The 18,333-nt window shown below is 32.2% G+C and overlaps 1 protein-coding gene across 2 annotated transcripts in view; it reads right to left on the minus strand.

The window, feature by feature from the left end:
* The window catches only part of LOC130655613 (uncharacterized), a 57,041-nt gene that overhangs the window by 19,851 nt on the left and 18,857 nt on the right, over window positions 1-18,333 (minus strand). For both annotated transcript variants that reach the window (XM_057458379.1, XM_057458380.1), the window contains 17 exons: window positions 16,151-16,443; window positions 15,614-15,755; window positions 15,067-15,468; window positions 10,994-11,353; window positions 10,437-10,802; window positions 8,294-8,647; window positions 7,605-8,042; window positions 7,098-7,463; window positions 6,486-6,857; window positions 6,259-6,384; window positions 5,103-5,438; window positions 4,019-4,552; window positions 3,008-3,270; window positions 1,701-1,824; window positions 1,233-1,608; window positions 1,024-1,135; window positions 91-286 (listed from right to left, as the gene is read on the minus strand). In XM_057458379.1, coding sequence (XP_057314362.1) covers window positions 91-286; window positions 1,024-1,135; window positions 1,233-1,608; window positions 1,701-1,824; window positions 3,008-3,270; window positions 4,019-4,552; window positions 5,103-5,438; window positions 6,259-6,384; window positions 6,486-6,857; window positions 7,098-7,463; window positions 7,605-8,042; window positions 8,294-8,647; window positions 10,437-10,802; window positions 10,994-11,353; window positions 15,067-15,468; window positions 15,614-15,755; window positions 16,151-16,443 — 5,160 coding nt within the window. The remainder of the gene's footprint in view (window positions 1-90; window positions 287-1,023; window positions 1,136-1,232; window positions 1,609-1,700; window positions 1,825-3,007; window positions 3,271-4,018; window positions 4,553-5,102; window positions 5,439-6,258; window positions 6,385-6,485; window positions 6,858-7,097; window positions 7,464-7,604; window positions 8,043-8,293; window positions 8,648-10,436; window positions 10,803-10,993; window positions 11,354-15,066; window positions 15,469-15,613; window positions 15,756-16,150; window positions 16,444-18,333) is intronic.

Consider the following 18,333-nt stretch of genomic DNA (forward strand, 5'->3'; position numbering starts at 1 on the left):
ATTTTACAGAACAAAATTGCAATGGTTATAAAAATATTGAAACGTGAAAAATTAAAGTAATTAAGGCGAATTTTTTAAATTTTGTTTTACCTAATCGATCTGGACAGAATTCTAAAGCTTCAACTTGGTTGGATGTCATGGTTGCATTGTAAAATTGAAAACAAGAAATTGAACCTTTAAAAAAGTCAGTCGGTGGAGAACCAAGCTTCGATGGATCACGGAAAAAATATAAACTGCTGGGAAATGTGAACAATGACGTCTTCAACTCTGCTGTGACATCATCAACCTAGAATAAACATATGTAAACATAAATACAAACTAATAATTAAAAAAATACAAAATAATAATTAACCCACACATTAGCTTCCCAATCGCTGCAAAGATAATAGATCGAATGGGACTTGAACCCACAACCTTTAATTGCTGCACTGGTTGCCCTATTAAATATGACACTATTAGCTAGCACATGCAGTAGCTGGTGTATGTTTGTATTGCGCCATATTTCTCTGCCAAGATATAACAAGGAAATATCATGGAATGATACACATCTTGAGATTAAGAACCAATGTTCGCTAATATTTTTCCAAATAACTCACATATAAACAGCTTTTCTATAATTTACCTATATTTCCTATGTAATGGATTTAAGTCTGAAACTCATCTCTGTTGGGAGTTGCACAACTCTTATGCTTAAAAAAACCAACTTAACAAATGTTTCAAATATAATTAATAGATTTTTACTTTAGTGATATATGGTTGGCACACGCTTGTAAAAGGATAGAACACAAGGTGACATATGCCTTGCGCTTATACCTATTATCGAATCAATGGCAAAACAATCCCCGGCAGGCTAAAGGTAAAGACTATAATGCCCACTTCATCCATAGTTTTTGCAGCACTTAAAAAGCAATTTTGCACGTGCACTAATTTTAATATCACATATATAAACGCTCGTTCTTTTTATACTGACAAGCGAAATACAGACATTATACAAAAACGGTTAAAGACCAAGTATAAATTTACCGTATTATTCATGTAAACAGATATTGTCTCATTCAGGTATGTTACAGCAACATAGGTCCAAGTCCCATTGGTCAGGTCCCAAGATGATGTATATAAAGTATCACCAGAATGTCTAAAAGAAAATTGATTTAGAACTTTGTTTTTAAAAAAGGTTAACACATGCAGTAACAAAGTTATTATTTCTAACACCTACTTTCTTCTATACTTACTTTAAAAGCAATTTGCTATTGTCTATGTTTACTTGAAAGTTTTCAGCAGGTTGATCACCAAACTGGAAAAATGTTACTTCATTTTCTTGTAGTGTTGGTCTTAAGTGAAATATTATTGAAAATTCTTCTTTAATACCACCTAAAATGCTGGAGAGATCAACCACCTTTAAGATAGCATCGTTTGATGATTTTGAAACATGAAATGCATGTAATGGAAACAAAAGTTTGTCTTCCTTCCATTGGTAAGATAACTCTGCGTGTGGTACGATATGTAAATCATTGCCAGAGAAATCATTAAGAGAATGTTTGAATGAGTACAACAAACTTGGTTGAATCAATCCAAATTTCTTCAAGAGTGTCGGGTTTAAAGTGTTTACTACAAGTAAGAAATAAAGTTTCATGCATTAACATTCTCAAACACTATGTGCTGGTTTTTAAATTGTTTTGATATAATTAAAATATTAATACCTTTGAACTTGTAATCAGGCATAAAGTCAGTTGAGTTGTTGCCATAATCTGCAGTAGCTGATTCGATTGAATCTATGGCAATATGTCCCGTATACCAATCAGTTCTGAAGGCACAAAATTTAAGCTAAAATAAAAATATGCATATTTTACAGCTGCATTGCTTTATTACTATCTACTACCATTGTCAATATTATTTTCAACATTATCATTACAAATATCATTATTTCAACATCTAAAACACAGTACTAGATTTGCATTGGCAGTTTCTACCAAATTCCATTATATGGAATGGGTTCACCTATACTTGCATTTATTAGTCCCTGCCTAGTTGATTTAGACCATCAGTTGTTTACTCAATGATCAATCTGAGAAACATTTCACTTTTCTGTTACTGCCTTTAAAATCAACCCACATCGAGTGCTATTGTTAAGTTATTTAAAATAACTGTAGTATATTGCCTAGGGCATTGGCAGGTAATAAAAGCCAGTTATGATAAATAACCACTTGATTTTAAATTGATTTAAAGATTTGGTTTGTCATGACCAAAGCTAAAATCTAACAATTTATAAAAAGAATTATTTTTATCTTTTAGATTATATCTTTCATTATTACAAGTTGTTAGGATAAGTAATAATACTGCAAAGATTTTATTTATAATAGCTTTTGCAAGGCATGCTAATGTCGCATTTAAGAACAGTTGTGCCAAAGTTTTTAAAGAGTTAAAAATAAGCCACAGAAACCATTTGGAGCAGACAGTAGTCGGTTATTATTGAAGAAAGAAAGGGGTCGTTTCTTATGTCAGATTAGCACTCAAAAGCTTCATCAACAGTGGATTGGTTCACGTACAAGGAGTATTGATGATACTATTAATTTTGAGATTTATTCTGCGTGAGAAAAGTATCGTTCCTTTTGAATACACAATTAATTTTTTGTACATTTTAAAAAAAATATTTCCTGCAGAACAAATTTTTAGCAGCCCCAAAATAGTATTTTTATGTTGTTCAGGCAGTGGGTCTGGAATTTTAGTATGTGGAAAATATACATTTCCAGGTTGCATTTCTAGAAGTAGTAAATGTTTCAAATTAACTGTGTGGAAACTTTATGTCATCTATCTGCAAATATAAATACAGTAGAAAACCTACTGTGTTAATAATGATATTTTCTTCCAAATGTCTACTGAATCGTTACTTTATAGGAACTATGCAAAAAAAAGTCCTGATATGTTACGCTGGAAAAAGTTTGAATATGAGAATATGAACAAGAACTCAGTAGAAGGAATAATTTTGCAAATAAACATTAAAAATCACCTTCCAATTCACTCCATCTTCTGGAGAACTGATAATTGCTCTCCTCCACAATGCACCCTGATTGCCTTCCTTCACAAACACCAATAGCGGTTCTTTCACATTAACTGCATCAATCAACCACACATATAACTTGCCAACAAAATCCCCATACATGTGGTACCAAAACGAAAAACTCTGTCGATTTTTTGGAAAAGCATATGTTGTATATTGGTTAGGTAGGTTCTTGGCTGAATAATATCTTGGTAAGAACTCCAAAAAATTGTCTAAAAGAATATTGGGATTGCAGGTTATTTTCAGGGTGTTTTGCCCAGATTTCCCACCCAAGTCCAGAATCTCAGAGCATTTAAGATTTGTATTGAAGCAGTATGGCATATTAAAATGTCATGAAAATTTTAAGAGGGTTATAGACAAATAACAAACACAAATATAAACAAGTTTTTTTTGCTGAAACATCGGTTTTTCGCTTAGAAAAATGCCAAGAAATATATTAAGTGCCCTAAATGCTTTGGAAAATTAGTTCTTGATAGTTTTCAATAAATAAAGTAGATTCTCAAGGTACTCTTCATTTAATTTTATATAAAGGAAAAGGCTAGCTGTTGTGTCCTTACATTAAAATTATCCTTGTAATAGATTTCAAATTTTTAATTATTTTGCTATACAAATGCTATGCATGAGTAGATAGTAAAATATCTTGTAATAAATAAAAATATAACTCGTGCCTAGGACATGTGGCTCAGTCTTAATTACAATCACTCCAATGATACAAACCTGTTTTTCATGCATCCTAAAAGTCTTACCTAGCCTACAACAAGGCTATGCGAAATGAATCAATAATTTATGTACTTTCTAGAGTTCGCAAAATTAAAATCAGTTCTACCAGTATGGAAATATCTTTAATAGTATTATCAGGTGATTAACATAAAGCAGACAATACTAATAAAAAACATAAATCTAAAAGTCATATTAAATGTTTATTGAACACAGTGACTTGTTTAAGAAAACAAAACATACTATTTTCTTTTTGATAATAAGTGACTAGCAACCTCATATACTTCATTCGTTTTGCAAATGGACCAGGATGTTTCCAGAAAAATACAATTGGAATGAACTCAGGCTTTTCCACAGCTGTTCTATAGGTATCAATAAAATTCCGCAGAAGAGGAGAAATATCTTCAGTAAAGACTTTGTTATCAGCCTGAAATGATTTACTTTCCCATATTAATGTTTGTTTTGATGATAAATATTTCCCAATAGGGTCAAATGAATTCATAGATAAACAGTTTGTGTAATTTTGTTGTAACAGTCCAATTTGTATCGTATTTTTTGTACTTGATGCTACATCGCTAAACAGTTGAAATGCTGCATATGTTATCAAAGGATTTTCACCAAAATAATTTTTCATCACAAAAATTGTAAAGGTTGTGGTAGGATCAGGTAAGGCAGCCAATCGAAATGGATCGCTGTAAGGAATGGTTATGCATTGTGTTTGATTCCAAAAACTGATATTCATCACTTGATAAAACTTGCGTAATACATGTCCATTACCTAAAAGTGAAATATTAGCGTTATCTACGTTGAATGTCATTTTAAAAGTAATTTAGCATAAGTACGTCCATAACCCTATTTAGGGGGGTGGGGGAAGAGTGGCAGTGGGTGATTGGTTGGTGGCAGGAAGTGGTGATGCTGAGTAGTTATGAAATAGTTATAAAAGAAACGTTGGTAGTCATGGGGAGAATAAAAGAGGTACATAGAAGATTTATGTGAAGATTAACACTTTAAATTCTGGATTTAATTCTGAATAAAATTTCTAGGGTGAGCTATACTTTCAGATAGCCGGTTAGATTAGGTGCAATTTTCAAAAGAAACAATTTAAAATATCTTTATAGCAACTATCAAAATGAAAAAGAATTACTAAAATACAGATTCTTGAATCTGCATATTAATACAAAGCTGCGTCTGTCCATCTGTGACCAGTAAAGCAAATATTTCCATTTTTCTTTGATGTAACCGAAAAAGTTATGTCTGATAACTTTTGTGACCTTCAACGGGCTTAGCGACTGGTAATAGAATTATATGTAACAAAAAAAAAACCTACTTTGACACATAAATTGTTTTTTAATATCGCAAGATATTCTACTCCAATCTGTTGGATTAATGTGTGGATTAAATTCTGCACAATCTTTGCTATCTTTATCTGCATCGGAAGTAAATAGCTGATAATCATAAGGTGAACCATCCTGCCAACTGCTCCCTTTTAGGCCAACAATCACATTTTTTGTGGACACATACTTGCTAGATACCATGGAAAGATCGTTGACATCCTCGTCACTGTGAATACTTGCAAGTAAACCACCATTTCTTTTACAAGTAGTGCTTGCTGCATCAAAAAACCTTGTCTTATTACCAAGATAGTAAGACTTTTGCATGGCAGCTAAAAAGATAAAAAAGGTAAAATTTAATACTTAAAAAGTTGCTGTTTACGTTATAGATGCAAAATAATTATCTTAACCCTATTCGGTCCAGGGGGGGGTCCTTATTGCTATATTATATGGCTATGACACTTACCGAGTTTCAATATTTATCTATTAGACACCTGCATACCAAATTTTTAGGCCCCATACCTTTCAGAGGCCATGAAATTGGCCATTATTCAAAACTACCCCAAAAAATCTCTATGAAATCCTCATAATGGGGAAAAATTAATAACTCCTGTTAGGATTATCCTTAGAACGTAAAACTTGCAACACAACTTTGTTTTATTAAGAAGGATCATTTTGCATAACTTGGACACGTGATTAATCCGATTTCCCGACTTTGTCGGATTTTACCCGAAAATCGGAAAAAAGGGGATTTTCAGGCAATTTCTGGCAATTTTTTATGCGATCCACGTAAAAACCGGATGTTAAAAATATGTTACATAACTTTTATTTAGCTTTCAGAAACTTCAAACAGAATGCAAAAATTCGCTCTGGAACAAAAGTAATTAAATTTTAAGCAGAAAGTGGCATTTTTAACAAATGTCAAGCTTCTGATGACGTCACAGAAAATGTGTTGATGCAAGCAAAAATTTATTGCTGCCATTTTGTTTCTTTTATGACGTACTATAAGTGCTCCAAATTTGATTCAATTTGAACAGCCCTATGAGAAGTTATTGAGGGGAGGGGATTCTCCCCATCCACCCTCGTTCGAAAACCCCCGGACCGAATAGGGTTAATAAAGAAGTAAACAGATCGTAAAGAAGTAAACATTACCGGCTTGGTATATATCTGCATCATAGAGTGGACCAGACTTGCATGGCCAATAGGAACATGATGTCGATATCTTACGGGCAAAATTTTGACTTTCACCATACTCAGTTTCGGAAAATGTGATGCTCTCTAAATAAAAATTTAGTTTCTTTTTACAACCAAGCCTTTTAAAAACGCAGTGGTGCGTCAAATATAATCAGCCAAAACTGTTAACAGAATAAACTTAATACCTTCAACTTTAGATCGCCATTTAATAAAAACAGTGCCATTCACACAAAGAATATAGCTTTCAGTCACTTTAAAATCATTACAATATTGATCCATTTCAAACAACCACTTTTTACCAGTTCTTTTGTATAAAAAACCATTAGCATTCACACACCATAGAATATGATTGTAAATGTATGGAAGTATGCATTCTTGCGATATCGTATCACGAACAGTGCCAGTTTGATATGTACCATAGTTTCGCAAGTCATAATTTAAATTATTCTTGGATAAGATATAATTAGCCTTATTGCTAAAAAAAGCAAAATCTCCATGGTAATTAATCGAACTGTAACCAGTGCAGGTCCTGCTTGTCAATGCACACCTGATATAATCTAAAAAATATGATTTTTAATATAGTGTAAAATATATGCATGTGGGACTCTATTAGGTCTCGGGGTGGATTTTCTTCTTCTTTTCTTTAATTTGGCTTTCAGAAACTTTAAACAGATTGATCAATTAGTTGAAAGATTTATGGAAGATATATGGGGCAGGGGGCGAGGGAAATCAACCTTCATGGGTCATATGTTTAGAAAACTTAAAAACAAATAACGTTAAGTTAAAACAGATCTTACCTTTTAAAGGAAACTTGTGGTAACTAGGATTATTCAAGAAATTTACAAGAATATGTTGTTCATCATGTGCTAAGGTAAAGTCCTTCACTTCCTCTGATGAAAATAACTCAATCCAGCTTTTATTAAAATACAAGTACAAATATGTATTATTTGAATCCAAACAAAATAGATAACCAACCATGTATTCCAACTTCTTGCAACTTTTATCAGAATGATATTTCCACTTGTTATTCGATACAGATGGTTCTATAGGATGTACAAAGATGCCATTTTCAGTAGTGCCACAAATCCACTGATCATTATCTTTGTTAATAGCCACGCTAATGCAATCATTTTCGTATGTTGCTGGAACTGGTCCAGATATAACTAAAACAACAAATCAGTAAGGTAACGAACAAATCCTATTTGAAAGGTATTTTTTCTATTTAAGAATTACAAAGCCCAACAATGGAAATTAGTGTATTTTAGAGAAAAAAAAAACGTTTGTGTTCCTAATTAACAACTTACCAACGTTTTTAAACTTAGAAACAAATTTATCATGAGTAAAATTATGTTTCCAAACTTTTAAGTCTCTTAGAGCGAAATTTTGTTCAAATGCTGCTAGATGATCATAATAGCCACCAATTATAACAAAATCATTTCCATTTGATTTGATAGCACTATGAACCACACCATGCTTAGTAGCCACTAGTGTTTGATTTAAATACAATGAAATAATGTTATTTTCTCTTGACCATATGAAAGCATAATCATTCCAGTTTGTCAATCCTTCACTTATATTTACAGGGTAGACTGCTCGTGTTAGCATTGTGGATGTTTGAACAGATACTATTAAGGATGAATGAGCTGATGATAAAGAAACTTGGAATCCAGTTCCACTACTCTTTTGTTTAACTCTTTGAAGACCAGATGAGATAATTGGAAATTCTGATAAATAATCTTTTCCTACAAATTCAGAAAAAAATATTTATAAGTGTGGGAATTTCCCCCTGCTCAGCCAATTTAATATCGTATTTGTTATTTGCAGCTTTAAGATTTTGTGTCTGATTTAATGTGACCCAATTGTGACTGACAGAAAGATAACGACTTTTATTATAGAGATAAACGGTTTTATATAATTACTTAAGTTAGCAACACTTATTCAACATATAGTAGCAATCCTTAGCAAACTATAAAGAAAAACAAAAACAAATTACCAATTGGTAATACTTTGCTGAAAATGTAATGGGGATCATGTGTATGACAGAAGACAGCTGTATTTGTCACATGGAAAGATGTACATTCATATTCATTGAAAACAACATGCCATGAATTCAAAACTGACAGAAACCAGATCCCTTGGTACAAACAGAAACAAAGCCCATTGGGAGACATACGGAAACTAACACAAGGGCCTGTTAAGTATAATTCTGCAGTGATACTGTCTTTTTGTTTGTAAATATTTCCATCATCCTTTAAAGTGTAAAGAGTATCATTGGCTTTGTCATATTCAAATTCCACAATATCATGTCCATATGCCAAATATGCATTAAAAACTAAATAACCACCATCTATAACAAAGAGGAAATTATATAGGCACATATATAAAACGAATACACCAACATGATGGCAAAGGACTACTATATACTCTCATAAAACAAATGAAATGTGCACTTTTTTTCAAAAAGAAGGAAGCATGTTATCAAATAGACATCTGACATAAAATTAGATTTTAATTTATGTCAGATGTCTATTTGTAAATTTATTTATATACTTGGTGTTTCTATCTCTCTGCTTATAAACTTGGTGTTTCTATCTCTCTGCTTATATACTTGGTATTTCTATCTCTCTGCTTATATACTTGGTGTTTCTATCTCTCTGCTTATATACTTGGTGTTTCTATCTCTCTGCTTATATACTTGGTGTTTCTATCTCTCTGCTTGGTGAAAAATTATTTAAACAATTATAAGATAATGTAATAAAAATAGTTTACACACTACATGGCCGGAAAATAAATCTCTATTAGCTATGTCTCGCACTAAGTTTTAGTTTACCTCAAGGATTCTCAAGGTAAATATTTATGTTATAGTTACTTTATCCCTTACTTTATCTACTTTATCTACTTTATCCCTTCATATATTTTTAATCTTCCTAATTTATGTTTCATCCTATTAAGTTTTAAATTCTATCCTCACCAAGTTGCACACCGATTTTATATTTACAGCACCACATTAAATGTAATATGAAATAATAAGAAAAATGTGCATGGTGAAAAAATGGCTCTGATTTTAATTGACATGTACCAGAAATGTCAATTAAAATCAAAGGCATCACTGAAGTAAATGATTTTTAACAAACACAAAATTCCTCTGAAAATATATAGAAAGTTAACAAAACTTATTATTAGTAAAAGAAAAATATTTATCTTAATTTTCGCCAAGCTAAAGTAAATAAAATTTATCATGCAGTTTTTCATTCTTCTTTCCCCATAATTGAATTTCCCTCATTAAATTTTAAAATTTCAAGTCCCTTCACTAGGAAGAAATTTAAAATATTCCCAATAAATGTGTCTTTACGGTTTGTATGTTGAGTTTGTGTTGTAAAGCATGTCATATTGTTTAATAAATACTTAACAACATTTAATTATAGTTAAATGTTTAGGCAGGTTTAGCAATAACATTATCCTAAAAGGTTCCACTATTAGCATTCTAACACAAAGGATACTGATTTAAATAAAAAATGGAATACATATTATCAGGCAAATTACTAAAAGTTATATTGTTCAAAATTAAAAGGTAAGAAAAACTAGTAGCAAGAGAACGAAAAAAGGGAGGATTTTTATTTTGAAACAAAATTTATTTTTTGTGAGTAAAAAAATGTCTATGGGTATTTTTAAAAACAGCTTAATTTTGCAGTATTGAATTATGAGGATTTGCTAAAATACTGAAAAAGTATTACTTTATCATAAAGACTGTGGGTTGATACTATTGTCTCAAAATATTTTTAGTGTTTCACCCTTAGCTTTTGAGCTTAATTTTGTTTTTGGCTCTGGTAAGGCTATAATTATATATTGACCTTACTCAAACATTTAATGGTAAACAATAGTAGTTCTAAGAAGTATGGCCATAAGCACTTGATTCCCCTTATGTTATACAGGCCAAAAATAAAAGCTAAAAATGTTGCTAGTTGTTTTGCCCTATATCGAGTTCTGCCTTTTAAGCTTGATGTTAATCATTTCAAGGAAGTTTTTCGTATGTTGTAAACGCTGTGTTAGGGACACACAATTTGATCTTAATCAATAGCTAACACTAAACTGCAAAATATAAGATTTAGAAAGTAATTTACAGTTCAAATTCTTACCCGGAACCAGTTGAACAACATCTTTAGAGACATTAAGAAATAAAATAAAATTTGCATCAGCATAAAAGTCAATGTCCATTATTTTCCCTTCATAACGGAGGATATCTATATTATTGTTAATATATCGAATACCAGAAGGTTCAATGCAGTATAACCAGTTGGCAGGACCACCATAAATACGACGGCACACATCTCTATATTCAGGTGACACTGTTCTCAACAATGTCGGTGGAGGAGTGGTTCGTTCATAAAGAGTATAACTATACACACCACCACCAACAAAATCATAGATGTAAAGAGTATTTTCATATGATGTTGAGTAATGCTGCCGAGTTAACCCATGAAACATATATAAGCCAGAATTGTCTGAAAAACAATAATTCTAAACATTTATACACAATTATGAGTATAAATTTTTTTGTGATACAGTTTTTTTTCATTACATAAATTGCTTTGCCATCTAAAAAAACTATTATTATGCAAGTTGGTTTTTTAAATAAGGACAAAAAATAAATAAGCAGCGTTGTGTGTGAAATTTCACAAAAATATAAATATACCTTCAGGCGATCTTGGGTACCTCTTTAAATCATGAGAATGTAAACATATAATATATGTACTAGCAACATCAAAGTCTAAACAGTTGCTTCTAGACATTGCTAATGTCCATCTACCCTTGGAAGGAATCCATTCTAAGATGTTGCCATTACTTAAACACCACAGAACACCATCTTTGCTAGTTCTAAGTTTTGTACATGTAACTGGTGGGAGTGATGTCCAATCTCCTGGTACTAGTGATGTAGTTAACGGTCTGCTAACAACAGTATTACCAGCTCTGAGGCCATAGATTATTCCAGTTGCATCACTAACTACAATCTGATAAACACAACAAGGCGCAATAAGTGTAAAATCCGGAGTTCCTATGTAAATGAATTATTATTGCTAAAATCTAATTGCAACAAAACAGTTAAGTAAAACATTCTTTTTTGCGTCAGTCAACATAGTAAATAAAGCTGATTTTGGCTGTCTTACTTATAGCACAACATATGTTCTTTATGAAACTAGAAATAAAAAAAATATTGAAATACTGTAATGTTAGAAAAACATTTGATTAGCATTTATCATGGGAGTACATACATAAAGTTTGTTTATGAATACTTTTAAAGATACTATAGATACTAGGCAGGGAACCTACTGTCGAAACACCAGCTTAAGCCACAAGTAACTGTGTTACTCTCCGTAGAAGAAAAGGTTAAGTACATAAGTGTAGGTAAAACATGTCACAGATTCAAGGGTGGTTTTCAGTAAAAGCACACAGTGTAATTAGGCATGTAAAGCTTTTTTACAAAATTTTCTGATTAAAAACATTTGGCCTTAAACCTAGAACATGTATTATTCAGACCCTATCTGCCTTACTTTTTATGTTTTCTGCACACGTCTCTGTCAAAACTAATATATTGTCAAAAAGTATTTATTAACATCACCAAACATGCCTTAATTTAAAAACTAAGCCAACTACGATGATTGGACAAAAAACTAAAATTAGCTCCTTTTCATCAAACAGGTCTAAGAACATACAATATAAAGTGTTAAATCACTGTTTCATGTTTAAAGAAGCTAAAGTTTAAAAGTCAAGTAGGTTTTTATAGTAATTGGTTTGGAGTTATTGTGTGAAATCTTGATTTGTACTAATATTAAAGACCTGAATGACTTAATCTTGAATTCTCAAGGTGACATATCTTGTGGTAAGCAGTAAGTGGTAAATATATTCATTGCTAATATCACCATTCACCATTGTGTTAAGAAGGGAAGACCAGCGCAATGAGGTATTCAAGATAGCAAAACAAACGAAGAAGATTAATCAAGATGTTGTAGGTGAGAAGTGTGGAGAGGAGGAGAAAAGGGTAGCTTGGAAGAATTATTATCAGAGGTTGCTTAACACTGAGTTTGATTGGGATGAGGATAATATGTCTGATGATGATGTTGTAGAAGGGCCAGCTATGCAGATCAAGACAGAATGGGTAGCGGAGGCTATTAGGAAATTGAAGATCGGCAAGGCTGCAGGAGTATCAGGTATTGTTGCAGAGATGGTAAAAGCATCTGGACATATTGGAGTTGAGCTTATTACAAGTCTTGTTAATCAGATTATAAAGGATAGTGCTATTCCGAGTGAGTGGCAGTTGAGTGTAATAGTGAATTGTTTCAAGAGCAAGGGTGATGCATTAGAAAGAGGTAACTATAAAGGTTTGAAGTTGGTTGATCAAGTAATGAAAGTTATTGAAAGAGTAATTGATAAGTTACTTAGAGAAAGTATTGATATAGATAAGATGCAATTTGGTTTTGTTCCAGGGCGTGGCACTACATATGCTATATTTTTACTCAGACAGCTTCAGGAAAAGTATTTAGAAAAGAGAAAGAATCTCTATTTTGCCTTTGTAGATTTAGAGAAAGCTTTTGATAGTGCCACGTAAAGTTATTTGGTGGGCTATGAGAAAATTAGGTGTGGATGAGTGGCTAGTTACGATGGTACAGTCTATGTACAGCAATGCTAGAAGTCGTGTCAGGATTAACGATTCACTTAGTGATGAATTTAGTGTAAATGTTGGTGTACATCAGGGTTCTGTACTTAGTCCTTTGTTGTTTATTCTAGTCTTAGAAGCGCTGTCGATGGAGTTCAGAACAGGTTGTCCATGGGAGTTATTGTATGCAGATGATTTGGTTCTCATAGCAGAGTCGATGGAAGAATTAGTAGAAAAGTTTGAGAAGTGGAAGAAAGGACTAGAAGAGAAGGGGCGAAGGGTGAACACAGCAAAGTCTAAAGTCATGATTAGTAGCATTGCAGCCAAGTGTGACCTTGTAGTTGGAAAGTGGCCTTGTGGAGTTTGCAGGAAAGGGGTTGGTAGTAACTCAATTTTTTGTCAGACTTGCAAGCATTGGGTACATAAGAAGTGCAGTAGTATTGGTGGAACGTTAAGGGCTGACATCCAGTTTGTATGCAAGTGTTGCAAAGGTGAGATTATAGAGAATGAAGTATTTCCAGCTTCAATGATGTACAACAGTGGCTCGTTAGAGATAATTGAGAACTTCTGTTACTTAGGTGATATGTTGGGCAGTGAAGGGGTGTTGGAAGAAGTGTTACTTGCAGTATAGGTTCTGCTTGGAAAAAGTTCAGAGAGTTACTTCCTTTGTTGACTAGCAGAGTCTTGTCAATTGAGTTAAAAGGTAGGTTGTATGAGGCCTGTGTAAGAAGTGTTATGTTGTACGGTAGTGAGACATGGGCAGTGAAGCAGGAAGATTTTGACCATTTAGAAAGGAATGATATGAGAATGGTTAGGTGGGTGTGTAACGCCAGTCTGAGAGACAGGAAGAGTTCAGAAGCAGGCTAAGTATCCGTAGAATTGAAGATGTTATCCCGATAAGAAGATTGAATTGGCCGGGGCACTTGGAAAGAATGGTGGGGATAATTGGGTAAGAAAGTGTAGACTTGATAATTCCTAGGGCAAAGCCCAGAGGCAGACCGAGAAACACTTGGCAGGAGGTTATAAGGACAGACTTGATACAGAGGAAGTTGAGTTTAGATCTAACACAGTCTAGATCAGATTGGAAGAGGGTCATTAATATACCCCGTCCAACCCATGCTAGCATGGAAAACGGATGTTAAGCCGAGAATGATGATGATGATGATGACCACCGACACCTAATATTTATTATTTGAAAACTTTCCTGCTTAAAAAAAAAATAAAGGCTGACAAACTGGACAGATTGACAAAAATGCTGCCATTGATATGTCTGTTTACCCATACTTTTAGCTGCTATGCCAAGTTCATAAGACACTCAGAAATTCACCAAGACACAGATGTAAAAGCAGTAGAATTATAAGACCATCTAAGAATTGTGGCTTGCTAGCTAGTGATGTATTTTCACTTTTACTAGAATATAAAAAAAAGGAATGGAGGCAGATTTTCGACAAAATTTTGGACAAAAATTTTGAGATAAGAGCAGTTTTTCCTAGCTGATAAAGCCAGTGGAAAAATCCACTGAGGCAGGATAAAATTGAAAAAGAAGCGTCATTTGAATTTTGATGACGTCATCAATCCGTCCCTTCCGAAATGGATTTGGACACAGGTTTGGAAAAATTAATGGCTTCAGTAATTTAATATAAGATATTGATGCTAAAATAGTAATATTGACGTTGCTCCTTAACGTCAGATAATAAAATTTAAAAAATCACTTTTTCGGCTACATCAAAGGAAAATGAATACATTCACTTTGCCTAGCACAGACAGAAGGACACACACTCTTTATTATTATAAGAGCTGGTATTATTATTTTTTCACATCAACAATCCCTCCCAGTTCTGAAATAACTGGGTTTACCAAACCTTGTAATTTTTTAACATTTACAGCCCCAGGTTGATTCTTCTTTCTTTCTTTTTAACAGTTGTAAATTTATTTGGCCTAAAAAATTTATTTGGTAATCTAATATCTCCTTTGAGGGTAAACTTTTATGTTAAGGTCAAAATAATACATCTTATTTACTAAGATTGCATCCACTGCGTTACAGCAATTTAACTGGACAGGTTATAAGAAACAAAACAAGCCTTCCAACAGGATAATATAATGAAAAACCATACCTGGCAAAGAGCTTCTATAGACTTGGCTGTCGATTCCGAGGCACAGTATGTATTCGTCAGAAATAAAGTCGTAGGATTTACAAAGTTTATTCACATAAACATAAGAGTTAGTTGAATTTGTTATTCGAGGTTGTCCATTGTATTGAATTCTAATGAAATATCCATATTTATCCACTCTAAATGCATCAGAATTTTTAGGAACACTACTGCCCTCAAAATGGACTATTTTTTTGGTTGGTTGATCCATGCCATCAATTCCAATATATTGTTCATAAACAAAATAACATTCAACGTAACAACATTTGTGACACCTCGTAGAGTGGAAAAGATAAATCACAGATTCATCAAAACTTATTTGCACCTCATGTGTATTAACTGATTTTCGAACTTCGTGATGCTCACCTAGAAAGAGATTGAAAACAATACAGTTAATACCACATCAACAAGATACTCATTTATACTACATAGACAGCCTAAAAAATGCAACAGCAAAAATACATAAATAATAACAACAATTTGCATCTAATCATTAGTTTGTTTGACTTACCAAATGTGTTGCATAAAACAACATCTAATTCCAGTTGAAAGAAGGACCCACGATAAGACACAGGGTAAATTCGTAAATGTTGAGCATAGATGGGGAAAGGAAAGGATAAATATTCAATTCCAGATTTACTTTTCCTAAATATCTAATAAAAAATATAAATCAATTGTAATGTAAAATATTTTTCCCCTTGGGCTTAATAAAATGTTTAGGCTTCATAAAATGTTAGTACAAATTACATAGGCTTTTGTTGTTCATTTCTACTGCAAAGTGCAGATACCGATTTTAGAGACAGGAGAATAATAAAGTGTTATGTTTAATAGTTTAAAAAGTTTTTAAATGATTGGCAACAGATATTTAAAAGCAACTGTAAAAAAGCTCTGAATTGTTGCCAAAAAAATAATTGTTTAATTGTTTGAAGGCGCATACAAAAAGAAAGTATTCTTTTGAAAGATTTTGCTTTCTATAATCAACCAAAAAGCTAATTTTACATAGACAATAACAATCTTTATATAGTTATAATCTTGTGGATATACTCACAAGTTCACCACCATCTGCATTTGAAATGTTATGCCAAATCGTATAATTTACAGCATAACGTATGCTAAATTCATCCGCGTAGTATAAAGGGTGACTAGCAACTTTTATCATTGCTAGAAACAAAGTAACACCAAAATCAACCTCTAAATAATTTTCAGGACCATGACAGTTTCTCCACTGATCTTGTACATCAAAACTTGCTGCCGTTGCTGTGAGAGCATTGTCTGCACAAGATACTCCAGGTTGTGAAAATTTTAGTGGTATTGGACTTCCGTATTGCAACTCGTAACATTCTAAAAATTTTTGTTGAATAATTTAAAATAATTTAGCAGAATAAGATGGATAAAAACATATCACAACGCATAAATTATGTCATACTCAAGAAAGTGTTTGGAATTATCAAAGAAAACAAAAAAGAGTTATTTGACAAGAATCTTTTAAGTTATGTATTCACGGGTAAGAAGAAAAATATAGGTAGATAAGTATCTTTGATTGATTTGTCAAGGTCTGAGCAAGAGATGAATGCAAGCTAAGTGCAGGCAAAGTCTATTTAACATTGAAACATATCCTTTTTAAAATGTGCAAATAAAAAAATCAGGAATTCCTTATGTTTTATATCTATACTCTCCTCTCCTTTGAAGAACATATTCTCATTAAATGTCCTAAGCATTTGTATATTACCAGTGAACACTGTAGAATAATCAGTTATTGCTAGTTTTTATTGATTTTTCTGGATTTACAAAAGATTAAAGAGATGCAAAAAAATGTGAATTTGCATAAGGAAATAAACACTGAAATTCAAAAAATGCTTATTGGTAATGGCATGTCCCTTTGTCGTAGTACTCAACAGCCACAAATCTATTTGGGTGCTTTGGGGATAGCACACAATAATTATTTATTTTAAAAGAAGCTGTAATAAGTATGAAAATAACCAGGTGAATTATTTGGTTTAAAGGAAAACAGTAACATTAAATACTATATAATATATGTATAATGAAGATTTAAATCAAGACAGATATTATATTACCAACTTAAATTATAAAACCATTGTACTGTATTAAAAATGAAACATACCAAGTTTTTTTAATTGCATGGTATTTTTAGTGAAACAGTCCTCAACATGAGAAATTTCAGGTATATTTTTTATCCATAAGTAAAAACCTTTAAACCCCAATATCTCTGCAACTGTTGGTCAAAGATACATGATCCTATACATTTTCTTGATCAGTGTTCAAGAGCTATATGGAAAAAGGCAACAGGTTTACAAATTTCTAAAAAAACGTTCTTGTCTTCCAGTCTTTGGTAACAGCAGCAAAATTTTTAAACCCTTATATTTCCTTAGGTGTTTTTCAACCTCTACACATTACAGGCAACAAATAAACTAAATTTCACCAATCTTTTTTGTATTTGCAGTGTTGACATCAGCAAAAATTTAAAGTAACATTATTTTTTATTGTCCTTCTGCCTACGTAGATTTCTCCATGGGGTTTATCAACTGGTTACTACAATAATTATGTTTTTCATCTTTTTTTAAAAAAAATTGTACTTAAAGGGATTTCAATATAATATAATTATGTTCCCAATTCATCAGTTTTTTTATTTCTGCAGTAATATATTAGACTAGTAGATAAGAACCTTGAAAATATCCACTTAAGCAAAAAGAAATAAAAAAGGTCTATAATTTGAATTTACTTAGTGCACAAGAATAATTTTTCACAATTTTTAGCCATTATGTAGAGTTTGAAATATTAATCAAAATAATGTATAGGACCACAAGGTTTTGATCAGCACTTAAATAGATATAAAAGTTCAAACATTTTGCTGGTATCAGCAAAGTCGAAACAATATACCTAAAAAAAATATTTAGAAATTTGCTTACCCATTTGCTTATTGCATAGGGTTAGAAATGCTGTTTAAAAAAATTTATATGATGGTATCATTTTCTTGTCTGTTTTGAAACAGGTGATTGGCCAGACTTTGAAAAAATTTGTTCTAATTTGGTCCTAGGTGGTCCCTAGTTACCAGATTAGTAAAAAATAACTTATGGCACCATCCTGTCTTCAACATATATTTAGTGTCAAAGTTATAAGTGCATAGTAATAGCTTCATTGAATTAAATGAAGTTGTGTTGTGAAGTTTACTTTGTCAATTAGTATTTGAGAACTGCATTTTTCATCAATTTC

This window comes from Hydractinia symbiolongicarpus, chromosome 8 (assembly GCF_029227915.1).
Source record: "Hydractinia symbiolongicarpus strain clone_291-10 chromosome 8, HSymV2.1, whole genome shotgun sequence".
Classification (NCBI taxonomy): domain Eukaryota; kingdom Metazoa; phylum Cnidaria; class Hydrozoa; order Anthoathecata; family Hydractiniidae; genus Hydractinia; species Hydractinia symbiolongicarpus.